Source organism: Centropristis striata, chromosome 16 (assembly GCF_030273125.1).
Source record: "Centropristis striata isolate RG_2023a ecotype Rhode Island chromosome 16, C.striata_1.0, whole genome shotgun sequence".
NCBI classification, from domain to species: domain Eukaryota; kingdom Metazoa; phylum Chordata; class Actinopteri; order Perciformes; family Serranidae; genus Centropristis; species Centropristis striata.
In genome coordinates this window covers 11,726,441-11,741,336 of record NC_081532.1, presented here as the reverse complement: position 1 = coordinate 11,741,336, position 14,896 = coordinate 11,726,441, and the positions used below count along the sequence as shown (strand labels likewise).

Here is a 14,896-nt window from a genome sequence, read left to right as displayed (position 1 = left end):
AACTCAGGCCTAATTTTGTATATTTGACTAAAAATGACCAATAATAATGAAAAAAATATGAAAATGATATATCGTTTTTTTGGTCATGAGTTGCCTTAAAAGGTGAAAAAAAAGTTGGTAGTAATTTCTTTCTACATGTCCTAAAACCAGTCTAATGTCATGGGGTCCTTTTTGACCCCTGAGGAGGATGGGTGATATACTTTTTTTTAGGAGGAATACTGCTCACAGCTCATGAACATTTACAATTTATGACAAGGAGTTGCAAGAGGTCATAAGAGTTGGGAAAAGTAAAAGTTTTACAAACATGCTTTGGCAATAATTCCCAAAATGCATTAGCATTAGCTTGTGACACCCCAAAACTTGAGTCTGACTGCTACCTGGTGGTCAATTCTCAGCACTTCATGTGTGGAGTTTTAAAACCGGAATATAAAAGAGCAGAACCTTTGCACACTCATGGATCAACAGGTGTGTAGTTTTTGAAGTGGTGGAACGTGACTAAGTACATGAACTACTGTACTTAAGTACAATTCTGAGGTGCTTGTACTTTATGATGTATGATCAATTTAAAGTGATAACTTCTGACTTTTTTTAATCAAACCTCATCAGTATATTAAGTCATTAAAACGCGCCTTACCTGCACAACAGTAAAATGCAGCTTACATAAATGCATCAATAATTATAGTCCAATAATATATTTGGAATATATAAAACAATCTGAGTGGGTCAATTCTGCATAATGAGTACTTTTACTTTGGATACTTTACATTTTGATGCTGATACTTTTGTACTTTTACTGAAGTAAGTTTTTAATGCAGGACTTTTACCTGTAATGGACTAATTTCACAGTTTGGTATTAGTACTTTTACCTAAGTAGGTGATCTGAATACTTCTTCCACGGATGATTTTTTGACAATAAAGAACGTGACATTAACGCAAACTGTCCTCTTCACTTGAAGTCAAAGATAACTTAAATGATTAAATAACATATTAATATTCATTATTTCTGACTGCTAGTGAAGAGCAGAGTGTGTGTGAGTCTTTCCATCTGTTTTACCAACACTGAAGAATGGAAACACTGGACTCAGCAGTGCAAAAGAAGCTAACCTTTTATTTCAGTGATAATAAGTACCATTTTAGTATCATTGTTGGGATTACTTGCTGTGTGTATAGCCATTTAGGAAACAACAGTGCGAGCAATTCAACAAGTATTTGTCTCTTGTCCAGTCCTCCTCCTCCTCCTGCAGTCATCAGTTGAGGTGACAGTGCACAGGTAACACCAGAACTACTGAGAACATTCAATTAATTAATTAATCAATCGATCCACAAAAGAATACAGGTTTAAACCCAAAACAGGACTGAAAAACAAAACAAAAGGACAAATTCATAAAAATGAACCCGGTTTTTGAGTTGCTATACCTGAAGTGAAAATGGCAGATAAGACACTTCTCTCCGTAGAGTTTGTGAATATAAGTGAAATAAAAGCAGCATTAAATACACAGCATGGGTGGTCCTTTAACTTTCAGCTCAGTCAATTTAATGTATAAATGCTGTAACTGTAAATTGAAATCATCGTAGAGTTCTTCTTAATGGCTGTAACTTGAGAAATTAGTTGTTCCAGAGAGGGAAAAAGTCCCTGAATTGGCTGAAGTGAAAGTGAAAGTGACTCCTCCATTTGTGGGACTAAAATACACACATATTGAACTGTTTAACTGAGGTACAAAGTGTTAAAAGCATCCTGACTCTTGACATACCGTCACACTGTTAAAATAATCGCCTATGTCATTTTTTGTCAAAATTGTTTTTTGTTTTTCTAAATCATCTCCTCATGACGCCGGCCACCTATGTTAAAATCACCTCCATCCTCAGATCAGATCATGTGATTTTACCCCTTTAAGATAATGGCCTATGTCAAGTGTGTGACTTAAGCGGATTTATTATGCCTAAGTCAAAATAAAATGTGCCTTAGGCAATTTTTTGAACATGCCTTTGTGACTTAAGCAATATATGGTAACACTTTATTTTGAAGGTGTCTACATAAGAGTGACATGAGCGTGTCATAAACATGACATGGGATGTGTCATGAACATTAATGACACTTTGAAGTAACATTAATGCTCATGATTCTTGTCATGTCATGTTTCTGACAGGCTTGTGTGACTCTTATGTAGACACCTTCAAAATAAAGTGTTACCATATCTTGCTTAAGTCACAAAGGCATGTTAAAAAATTGCCTAAGTCATTTATTTCTCCAAGTTACATAATTTACACACAGTGTTATTACTATGCCAATAGCCATCCTTTGTTACATCCTTTTTGAGTGAAATGATCAATAAATGTCATATGTTACACTTTTGGTGAAGGTTTTTGTGTTTCCTGCAAAACTTGAAAAAATTACTTAGGCGATTATTTTAACAGGGTGACGCATACAGGAGTTGTCTTGTTGTGAGCTGGGAATTATTAAATTAGTCACATCTGTGTTCAAACATCACCCCAAATTAATTTCTGTTTTCGTGTTTTTTAACATTTTGGGAAAAATGCTTCTTAGCCTTTCTGGTGATGAGAAGACTGACATCAAGGATTATAGTGAAGCTAGCTAGCTTATGGTTAGCTTAACTCGCCAAGTAGTATTGGAAATTTAGGGAAACAGCTAGCCAGGCTCTAGCTAACTGTAATACAACACACCTGCCAACACTTAGAAAGTTGCCTTATTAACAAAAAAAAATAATATTTAATTCATTGTATTTGTGTAAAAACCGAAATTTTAAGTTCATCTTCATTTTGTTACCAGGCAACCAGTAGGGATTCCAGAAAATAACTGTCCCCAACCAAGAAATAGTCGGGTCCATTACCGCCCATAAAACGGCAAATTTTCGGTTTTACATTTCTTTTTAAATACATCATAAACAATCCAGATGTTTTTTAATAAATGGCCTCATGAGGGGTTGGTAGGTTTGTTGCTTCCCCTGACTGTAGTATTTGTACTAAGTTAAATCAAGCTAACCAGCTGCTAGCTGCAGCTTTATATATAAGGGACAAGTATGAGAAGTATTAATCCGCTCATCTAATTTTAATTAATGCAAGAAAGAGAATAAACTTGCTGCCAAAAAAATGTCAATTACTTCTTTTACATTTGAAGCTGTGTCAACATATAAATATATGTATTTTTTTAAATTCACAATAGCAGATGTTCACCTTATAATTCTCAGCTTACAATTTCACTACAGAGGCAAAGCACTGCCTTGTCCAAGCAAAACACATTTTGGCATCTGACAGCTCCACACAGAGCATCAACCTGGCATAAATAAGAAATGAGAATCTTCATCAAGGCTGGTATGCATAGTAGTATACACTATTGTCTATATTTTGTTTACGTTATATCTATTCTGCAGTCAGTCAGTCAGTATGCACTGTAACCAGTTTACATTAAAGGTGTAACATCCACGCGTGTGCTTGGCTCTTACAGCAGCTATACTACACTGGTTAAAAAACACAAGAGCATTACCAATACTAGAACAGTCAAAAGCAATCCATTCAGTCCTTAGAGAGGAAAAACAACCTGATAGGTCACCTTTATGACAACATGACAAAACTGAATTGTGATGCAAGGGGAAACCAAACACTGATGTGGATCAACACTCTCTTCAAAAACCAACAAAATGAGGTACAAGGTAGAAAAAAACAAGTCAAATGTTTCTTGGCAACAATTTCAAACAATGCTGAGGCAACTTCTCTCGCCAAAAAGTCGACAAACTTTTGAATAAAAGGATGAAGTAAGCAATATTCTGTATTTTTCATTTTCAGAGTCTCATGAAAAGACCAAAGCCAACCATGAACTGTGGTAAAATACTAACAGATCTTAGTCCTCTGTGCCATAGAGCTCCATTACTGTCAAAAAAAAGTTCCTTCATTACAATAAACAACATTGCACTGTATCAATATCCTACTGCCTACTGCCATACTCACCAGGACATTGTGTATTATACAGCGGCTGAAAGTAGTCCCCAAAAACTTCACTATTTACTCTTACTTGTTTGAGTACTGTTTACGACAAACTACAGTGACCAGCTGTTTCAGGAAATTATTGGGTCGTTCTTATGTATTTATGAGCTGTTTTTAAAGATTTACATTTTCGGCTTTGGGCTGAGTGACAAGATTGGGAAGTCTTGAGATAAATGTAAAAAAAATACAGAATAATACTTTACTTTTTAGGGAAGAAATATGTAACTGCAAATAGTATTTCCTTTGTGTCATTGTGAAAACTTTGCAATAGCAGTTTGCACAGAAAGTGGGTCTGTAACATGTTAAGTTGGGATAATTTAAAACTGAGATACTGACAGCAGCTGAACTTTTGTATTGTCCAGACTGCAAGAAGTTTCCATTCACAGGCTTTAGTTTAAAAACACACAAACTGTGAGAAGTGAATTCAACATAGCTAGACCTAAACAAGGGCAAAAAGTGAATTGCGTAGAACCAAATAAATCAAACACTGTGAACAAGTAGTGCCGACATTAATACACCAATAAAACCACTAAAAACCTAAAGCACTAAAGACCATGGATGTGGAAAGTAACAGGGTGGAGATGGGAGAAAGAAGAGTAACAGGCAGGTAAAGGCGATAATGAAGAGGTCCTTGGGGGTCAAATATCAGATTGTATGAGCAGAGAAGCAGCACCTGTGAAGAAGGCATGAGCAGAGCGGAGCGGCTGAGAGCGACGCGATCCGCAGTGGAGGACGCAGAGTCAAAACGATCAACGACAGCGCAGACGACAGACACAAGTGCCCGTTTCGTGTTTTTCGGATTAACATCTTGTCCGTTTGCATCCTTAGTGTTTTTGTCCCGAGACGACAACATCTAGACGTGCTGTGTCTCAAAATAAGTTTTTCTTCTACTGCTTTAGAGACGAAAAATTAATCTTTAGTATGAAAAAGAGCCACAGAGTTTGTTTTTGACTGTTTTTGTCATGTTGCATCTCTTGAGCATCAAGGTTTGGACTTCCAACCCTCTCCTCAGTCTGGATGGCAGTCTGCAAAGCCCGGTCGTCCCTTTGTCTTTTTTTCATTTTTTTCTTGAAGTTCAGGGTCAGAGATGCTGAAAATCTGAATCCACTCCTGCAGCCAGGTCAAGGCTCACTTCTTCTTAATTTCTTTTCTTTTCAGCTGCTTGTCGGCTGACAGTTCCCAAACAAAATGCTTCACAGCTGCAGACCTGGGATTAGAAGAACTAAATATATTTTTAAGGTTTATTCCTTTTAGGTACCAGATGGGAGGAGTTTATAGATTGTCTCAGAATATTCCCTTTATACCGCATAGCAAACTATTGGAAATATCTGAAAGCAGTAAATTCGACCCATCTGGTCCAATTTTAGCACTTTAAAACAAATGCTAGGAAATATTTCTCAGGGTTCTTAAAGATTCTGATTTTTAGAAAAAAATAATTTGATGGTTTTTATGTTATTCAGTTGACGGAGAAATAGCACACTAGATAATGCTCCGATGAACAAATATTCTTTATTTTATCATCAAGGTGACATATGAACCATCCTGGTGGTAAATAAATATGTTCATGAGAGCATTATCTAGATTTCTCCATCTTCTATACATTCTTCTGTCCAGCACCTAGTTTTTATTATCTGGATGTGTGTGCGCTTTTGTAAACACTTTTGTTTGATATAATTAGTACCAAAGGATACCAAGTACGCTGTATTACTTTAAGGATGTTATTTGCTTGGGCTGCACGATTTGGGAAAGAATATAGAATTGTAATTTTTTTTTACTGGAACGCTATGATTCACGATATTGGAGGGAATTCTTTTTTTTCCGTCATTTTTCTTTTTTTCTGAGAAAAATATATTCAAATGATCATAGTGTTAACTCTACTAAACAACAGCTGTTGTAAGCCATTTATAGGCCAGGGCATCTTGCAGCACAACAATACTTTTTCAGAAGGTATTTTGGCACGTTCTGCCTTTAACAAATATTGCACCTTTCTGCAGTTTTGATATTGCAATAGACAATATTGCAATTGCAATTCGACTAATTGCACAACACAGATCTGCATATATTAAATGCTAGGAGTTTAAGACCATCAAAAAGTTGTTGTACAAACTGGGGCATTCTTCTTCTACAAATGTCTAGATCTGTGCAGGAACCCTGATTAGCACTTCTTTACCCAGGTCTGCGGCGCAGCGTTCTTTGACATCGGCCGTGGCTAAAATTTGGGCTGGTAAAGGGCGACGCGTCCACTGAGGCAGCCCGAGGCCAGCTGGCAGTGTGTCGGGGAGAACTTGGTGGTGAGCACCACGTCGCTGTGCGAGTAGATGGAGCGGATCTCCCTGAGGCAGCTGGTCTGGACGGGCAGGCAGTCGGCCAGCTCGCCGCAGTTCTCGTCGAAGGCCAAGAGGCGGACGCCGTATCCGTACGGGGAGCAGATGAGTCGTCCGTCCGGGCTGAAGCACAACTCTTTGATGTACCCCCTGCCGACGTTGGCCTCCTCGATGTAGTGGGTGAGGCGGAGGGAACAGCGGGGGGAGACGAGCGGGCGGGTGGGCGCTCCCTCCTGGAACTCATACACACACGTCCACTGGAGGGAGAAGACGGGAGAGTTAGATGGAGTCAATGTCACATGCTAGAGCCTGAAACTATCAATCATGTTGGTGTCATCACTGGAAAGACACTTAATGTTAATCCACAGTGACAACAACCAACCATTAGTGATTTTCTACTTGTGGCAAGACGCAAAATCTCATAATAATCCTACTACAAAACTGCACCGATAGTAAATTGTAAAAAAATTGACTTCTTTTAAAAAAGGGGCGGTAATGATTTTCTCCTGGTGGTCTCCAAGGTACAGCAGATGGACAAACTCACACCATGTCTAAGATCCAATCAGGGTTATAACCTGCCATTATACAGCTTAAGAGCTGCACCTAAACCATATGAACAAGAGGCAGGAGGACGCTGAGTGCTGCAGGAGTTCAGTCGTAGTGAGTTTCAATGCTTACACTGACGCTCTAGCTTTGAATTCTCTCTAGATGTCTTTAAAAGTGCAAGAAAGTGGTGCATTATAGCAGGATGAGTGCCGTAAACTCATCAAAACTCTTTTTTAAAGGTTTTTATTTTGAATCGAATCCAGCAAAGTTGTCCTTCCTCTTGTTTTTTGTTTCTAGGCTATATGATATCCCTGTAGGGAGTTTGTCAATATTTGGCTAAAGATCTCTGTTTGCCCTTCATGTGGCTTCAGGTGATCTCCACCTCGCTAAAATCCACAGAATCACAGAGCTTTAGGCAAATGATTGAGCAATAACTTCACCAATTTGAGAACAAACATACGATTGAATTTCTGTCCATGCGTTCTAAAACCCTTTGGAAAAACTCTGCAAAAGCAAAACAATTTAAACAACAAGCTGCTTGAAGTAATCATGATAAAAGGCAACATGTTGCAAATTAACTTCTGCATCTGATTTTCGAGTAAGTTTTGCTCGATATCAAACCTCAGTACTTTATAAGTACCAACTGAAGTTGTAATATTCTTTACTTCTATTAAACTCTCCCCTATTTAAAATGATTATGTCAGAGTCTGTGATCTACTATTCTTAGCTCGTATATGGCTGCTTATGTTTAGACAATTGTGAGCTAGATCTAGAGGCATTAAAGTTTAATGCCTCTAGATCTGGCTCACAATTGTCTAATGATAAAAGGGTGTTAAAGGGTATTTCATATGACTTTTAGATCTATTAAAGATGAGGATGAACAGGTACAGCGAGGCGATTTTTTAAACAAAATTTAGGATTATACAGTCATGGAAAAAATTATTAGACCATCATTTTCTTCAGTTTCTTGTTCATTTGAATGCCTGGTACAACTAAAGGTAGATTTGTTTGGACAAATATAATGAAAACAACAAAAATAGCTGATAAGAGTTTAATTTAAGATGTGATAGCTCGACATTTTCCATGGTTTTCTTCATAATTATTTTGGTTATTATCAAGAAAACCATGGAAATGTCTAGATATCACCTCTTAAATTAAACTCTTATGAGCTATTTTTGTTGTTAACATTATATCCCGGTACTGACAGGTCTAGGACTGAAGTGCCCTTGAGCAAGGCACCCTGCACAGCTCCCCGGGCGCAGTAATGTGCTGCCCACTGCTCCTTGCATGGTGTGTTCACTTGTGTGTAAAAAAGGATGGGTTAAATGCAGAGGTTGGATTTGCCCATTGTGGGATTAATAAAGTAATCTTCTTCTTGTCCAAACAAATGTACCTATAGTTGTACCAGGCATTAAAATGAACAAGAAATTGAAGCAAACAAGTGTTGTCTAATCATTTTTTCCATGACTGTATGTTAAAAACAGATGTGAGTTAACAGGTGTGTCTGACCTCCTGGTCGTCCATGTTGCTGGAGCAGCGGATGAGCGTGGCCCAGCCTTTCGGGTGGAGCTGCAGGGAGGTGATGCAGTTCCCTCTGTCTCTCTCTCCAGGGATCTCCGGAGTCAATACCTCCAGGCTGTTTCTGGGAGAAAGACCTGCAAGAATAAAGAGAGTTAAGTGAACACTTTTATCGTCCTCACCTCTATTGCACTGGCAGGACCTCATCTGTTATTCAGTTTTACACCGTGATCGTCTCTGACCTTCTCTGTGAGGGTGGAGCTTGCTGGAGTCATTTCCCTGGCGAGGAGTTCCAGCTGAGCGTGACGCTGACGTGCCTCCATCTACAGAATCACAACACATAGATCATTTTCTTTATTATAGTAAAAGCCGAGGGCAAAATAATGATGGTGTTTTCCATGTGTGTTCTGGGAGCACCTTTATATTTTTGTTATTTTAATTATATAATGGATAGAGTTTGAATCCGGCTCTTTTTTTGAGGGAGTTTTTTTTTTTTTTGGAAACATGTAACAGGGTTTCTCCAGATCCGACACAACCAGAAGTGTTAAAGAACAAATCCAATTATCTGACCTGAGCTGAGGGGCGTCCGTCGCGCTCGCAGCATGCGGTAGCTGCCCACCTCGAGGGACTGTGTGAGGTCGAGGTCGTGGAGGATGAGCAGATACCCCGAGGACGTGGAGATGAGCATCTTGGAACAGTCGGGTGTCAGACGCATCCTCATTAGGTAACGGGTGTGGAAGAACTTTTTGTGCGGGCAGCCGTCCTCTGTAAACCTGCAGGAGAAGTCAGATAACAGAAGGCTTAACAGGCAGTGTGATGGATTAAATCATTAAATCTGGTTAAAAGGGTTAAAAAAACAAGCAGTTTCCACAATCAATCCACAGTGTAACTGCTTGTAGAGAGTTAGAGAAACTCATCTTTTTTGGATAGTTCTTTAGGAGAAAAGGGGGTTGAATTTTAGCCAAAAAACCCATTTATGCCGCCTTCAGAGTTGTAAAGATGCAGTTTTTGTTTGACGGAGGGTTAATGGGAAAGGCAGTGACGTATTGGTTGGAGTTTTATGTGAAGCTCCTGGTACAGCATGACGTAAACACTAATGCAGGACATTTTCCAAGAGGTGGAATAATTGGATTGTGACACAAATATAAGAGATCCACATTTAATGGCATTAGTGTTGAAAAGAACAGTACAATCAAGAGACGATTAACTGAGAGCACTTGAATGATGAGAATAGAGAAATCATTCACGCCTTGAAATGTTCCACTGGGCAAAACAAGGGCTATGAAAACATTTTTGGTACTCTACAATTATTTGACTAATAAAATAAATAATATATTAATTGATAATTTAATAATAGCATGTTGCAGGCCTAATTACAATCCTAACAAGGTAAATAAGTCACTTATGTATACGTCATTAAGTGACAGATTGGAGGTAAAAAAATAAAAACCACAAAGAATATTGCCATAAGCACGTTTTTTTCCACCGTTATATAATTTTGAGCACCACATAAACTGAAAGAATATAAAAATCAATGTGAAATGCATCAAAAATATGAAGAACTCTCAGATTTAATGGTTATAGTTTTTTTTAGCAACTTTTTAAAGCTTTTTGAGTGTTCCCTATTTATAATCTGCTCTAATGTAGCTTTTCCAACTTTTTGTGCACAGATGTCATAATATAAATTATGTGAAATTGCATATTTTTAAAAATGTAAAAAAATGTTTTATTAGAAAACATAAACTTTTATAAGTGGAAGCTCCACAAAACATGTGTATGTTAGCCTGGGGAAATATGTTTACATCTTCCGTTATTATATAATAAAGGCAATATAAAGTATGCAGTGTATATGGAAGAGATTTGAAAGCATTTGTTCGATTACTCATAATTTTCTCGTAATTACCACTAAATGCTCAGACACACGCACCTGTTGGTGTCCCACGTGATGACGTTTCCGTCGAAGCCAGACGTGACGAGGAGACGAGTGTTGGTGTCGTACTCGATGTTCTTCACCCAGCTGGCGTGGCCGTGCAACGAGCAAACCTTCGAATTCAGCTTACGGAGATCCCATAATGCAATGGTGGTGTCATCAGAGCAGGTGGCAAACAAACGATTGTCCAAAAACCTGCAGGGTGCAGACAGTCGGCGAAACATTTTTATCTAGTATTCTCTTCTCTGCAGACATGAACCAAGACAGCAGCAGGATTTTATTGGCTGCAGCTCTTCATATGCTGACAAGATGCTTCTTTTGTACTTTGACCAATAAAGACGATTTCACAGATCATGTTGCCATACTGAATCTTTTTATATTTCACTACTTTGAGCTTCAACTCCCTCGGTGTGAGATGCAGGATGTTGCAAGCCGACTTTATAACCCTTCCTGGATGATTTACAATTTGAGAAATGCACCTTATGTTGTTGACGCAGTCCTCGTGAGCCTCCGTCAGGGTTTTTATGTGTCTGGATGAGATGGGATCAAACAGCAGGACCTCCGTCTGTTCGCAGGCCACAGTCAGCACAGACCTGAGCAGAGCAGACAAAACAGAGACGCTCGTAAAAAAGTAAATGCATGTTTCCAAAGTCAACGTGTTATTGTGTTAAATAATCATGATCTCAATATTGAACAAAATAAAATAATTGTGATTATGATTTGTGCCACAATCAAGCAGGCCTACTGCAACACTACACAGCAGCCACAAGAACAATTCTTAACTTATATCAAAGATGTATGATGTAAAAAAGTAAATGACATCTAAGAGGTAACTGCACATAGACATGAACACACTGAGTAACTGGGGGGGGGGGGGGGGGGGGGGGAATGCAACACATAAACATCTGAGAAAGCAGGAAAAACAATAAATTATGTCTATAATTTTTAAGAAAACAAAAAATAAATAAATATCCCAATTTATAATCTGAGAATGTCCATATATACTAATTTTATACATTTTTAATATTTTAATGTAAAGGTTCCATTCCATCTATATGTTAGATATTACATTTGGGTTGTTATTATTGTTATAAGCTCAATAACAGCTTATACCGTCCCATTAGTGCAGGTGGCGTCATATCAGTCCACCTGAACAAAACAGTTTTGCACAGGCAGCTTACATAAAAATACTGCACAACTACTTTTACAAGTTCTGCACATCATTTTTAGATTTAAGACACTGTATGATTCAAAATCATAGATGCAGAGGTAAATGAAAAGTTAAGATAATTAAATTACACCCTGATCAATGATCATCATGCCTTTCAGAAATGCTGAATTGTTGACTATACATTAGGTATATTGACAAAAGCAGCTAAGTAAATAAACTAAAATGTACCTATATTTACACTCAAGTATATCCCTACATACTGTGAGTGTGTTTGTATAGAAAGGTATAACCTGTTTATGACCAGCTGACCTGTTAATGACCTGTTTATGTTTTGGGAGTATCCCAGTTTTTAGTCTGTGAGTACATAAACATTATATCCCAAATATGCTGACATAAGCTTCATAATTGGGATATTCATGTCCATGAAACAACACTTTGTGATGCAAAAGCATTGTGTGCCAACAGTTGTAACAATGTTAATAAGCTTATTAAAACCGTGCAATAACATGAGATCAGTTTCTTATTCAGGGCATAGGATAGAGAGGCTTATCTCCTGCAAAAAAAAGAAAGAAGCATTGTCCACAAATAAACTTCACTGTGTAGGAAGAACATGTGTCCTGTCGTGCCCTCAAACACAGGTGACCCAGACTGGTCACAGCTTGACCTGGTTTCACTGCAGGATTTAATACCTACATCTGCTGTCTGGTCACCCAGAGGCTTAAACCCTGCGTCTGGTCATTAGCTGAGTGGCTTTTGCAAGACTTTCGAGGTTTTGTTTTGAGAAATTCAAGAATTACAAATTTAAATGTTTTGTTTGTAGGTTAAATTGGCAATTGTCAGTTTATAACTACTTTTTAAAATTATGTTTTAAAATATAAATATCAATCAGCGAGCTCCCCTTGGCATGCAAAGTGATTCTTGGATGCTGAGTAGTCCAGGGAGATGGAAGCATATGAGGATGAATTTGATGATGCAATTCAAGCACTTTCCAGACAATTTAACCCTTTCATTTCCCTGTTCCACAATTCAAAGATCCTCCAACAAATTGGGAACCATGTGAACATGAATTCCAGTTGAAAGGCCTGAAATATACAGGCCAAAAGTGTTGTCTTACCCATCCGGGGAGTACTCTAGGTTGAACACCGCTCCATGGGTCTGAGTGCTCAGGTTGACAGACTCTGCAGCCGGATTCATAGAGCAGTATAAACTGGTCATTGTCCTGAAGTTTTCCCTAGCTGGGTCCACAAACACCCCTCGTTTTATAGTCCTGCTCTGCAGCCAAGAAAATAGGCTGTTCCCCCTGCGGATCTCAGCGCTGGAGCCCTCGACGCCGCTCCCTGTCTGCGGCGCGGCGGCTGGCTCGCTACGGGGCTCTCGCTCCTCAGACGCCGGGGAACGCGCACTGCGCTCCGGCCTGCTCCCGCCGCTCCCCGGCGGGGACGGAGAAACCCTCGGAGCGATGTCATCCTCCACGTCCGAGTCCTCGATGTCAGTGTCCTCCTCTTTGTCGGAGGCGCTGCCGTTGTTGGGCCTGTCCTGCGACTCGTCCGCGTCCTCGCTGTCGCTCTGGTGCTCCGAGCTCATTGTAGCTCCTCCAGCCTCGCTGCCGTCTGTGTTTCGGGGCGCAGCGTCTCGACAGACTCCGGTCACCTACCGAGCATGAAACCGTGTCTTTCTGCACCCGTTTATGATGCCATGGCGGTGGATTTTAGCTGCACAGGTTAACGTTACGTGAAATTATATTTTGTCAGACTTGGAAGCGCCTAATCTGCGCGCGTCAACACAAACACGGTTAGCTTAAATGCGACCGGAAGACTACAGCTATAGCCTTCACAATAAACTTTCAAATTACTTTTTCCATTCATGTGCGTGTTAAATCAAAACAAAACACATTATAACTACGCTTATTCGTTTTTAATAGCCTTTTGGGTTATTTGCTGCCGTTTTTATGTGTCAAATTACTTATCAACAACTTACTTTTCAGCAATAAGTGTTTTAGGTTGAAGCGTCAAGGCGGAAGTTTTATGTTTTTATTCTAGCTAACTTGACAGTTTTCGCCTCACCAAAACAAATGCGAAATAAAAAGTAATGACGAGTTTCCGTTTCCTTGTCCACTTTTAGGTGCGCGTGTAGGTTGATTACTGCCATCTTCTGGAAAAATAGTGCCAGTTTTTGTATTATCTTATTGTATCACTTATTTAAGTGATTCTGGAATTCTAACAAACGCTTCACATTCAAAGGAATAATATTTCAATTTTCAAATCTATAATAGTCCACAGATTACGCTTTATTCCAATTTACTAACTATTGTCCCAGGTTTCCCTATAGGAATAATTATTGCTTCTCTTCCAACTGAGTCAGACTCCTTCTCTTCCCAGTTTACCAACTGCCAGTTGCCATTTGGTAATCCAGCTTTGCCTACGGATAAAAATAGCAAATGTGTTGTGTCACTTTGCAAATACCATATATGTTATTAGTGCAACTATGTTGTTAACACTGCTACTGACTAAACTGATAAAAATCATATTAAAGGTCCTGGAGCTCCTACTGTAAATCACTTACTATAGTGCTGCTGGGTGTCATCTGATGATTATTTAAACATGATAAAGTTAATTAAGCTCCTCAAACAAACATGCAGATTTGACTTGTGCAGTACAAGAAGATTTGTTTTAATGGAAATTAAAGTGCACTTAATACAACCATATTAATTCATAGATTACACATTATATAGTTAATATTTAATATATAATAAGAACTAACATAGCACTATATACTGTTGCTGGTCCTAATTAGATGTTTCGGAAACTATGTTAACACATGATGTTCTTGGCACCTGAAGAAAATGATGACAGACACTTTTGACTGACTGCAGATTCAAATGAGAGTTGGCATGCTGGAACAGTATATGTCTGTAAGATAAAGCACAGCTGCAGTTAAGTTGTTGCACAAACAGCACGCTGCCCGGAGGCGCTTTAACATGACTGTGAGACAAAAGTTTGTTTTGTGGTAGCCGGATGATGTTTGCATGTCCCGACACTTTGCCCTGTAGTGACTGTGTGTGTGTGTGTGTGTGTGTGTGTTAATTGCGCGTATTCCTCCGCCAATTTCGCTGCGGTTTGGAACCCTACGTGCTTGGCAGAGAACAAAATACAAATCCTAATTAACTTTACGATCTATTACTAATATAGTTGGTTTTAATCGCTATACGGAACTGAAGACCAGGTGCGCTTTTACCTGGATTGAACAGGTGGCGAGTCACGTAAAGCAAATGTGGTGAAGGGACCCTCGTGCAGTTACATACTTTTGCGCACGCGTAACACATGCATTCACACGCACGCGCGTACACTCATACATAAAAGAGAGCAAACAGTTGAACTCTTTCGGGAGAAGACGGCAAAAATGACAAGT

The 14,896-nt window shown here is 39.0% G+C and overlaps 1 protein-coding gene across 1 annotated transcript; it reads right to left on the bottom strand.

Moving 5' to 3' along the window:
* Positions 1-5,270: 5,270 nt before the first annotated feature.
* On the bottom strand, positions 5,271-13,273 carry wdr32 (WD repeat domain 32). Its single transcript, XM_059353495.1, has 7 exons — positions 12,603-13,273; positions 10,797-10,910; positions 10,315-10,512; positions 8,958-9,160; positions 8,630-8,710; positions 8,379-8,524; positions 5,271-6,580 (listed from the first exon to the last, which is right to left on the bottom strand). The coding sequence occupies exons 1-7, from the start codon at positions 13,070-13,072 to the stop codon at positions 6,209-6,211; spliced, it is 1,584 nt and encodes a 527-aa protein (XP_059209478.1). The 5' UTR covers positions 13,073-13,273; the 3' UTR covers positions 5,271-6,208.
* Between the last annotated feature and the right edge of the window lie 1,623 nt (positions 13,274-14,896).

Coding starts and splice junctions, on each gene's coding strand:
- wdr32 (XM_059353495.1), bottom strand. CDS start 13,072: ATGAGCTCGGAGCACCAGAGCGACAGCGAGGACGCGGACGAGTCGCAG. Junction 8,711..8,957: donor ACGGACGCCCCTCAGCTCAG/GTCAGATAATTG, acceptor GTGATTCTGTAG/ATGGAGGCACGTCAGCGTCA. Junction 6,581..8,378: donor GCAACATGGACGACCAGGAG/GTCAGACACACC, acceptor TTCTCCCTCCAG/TGGACGTGTGTGTATGAGTT.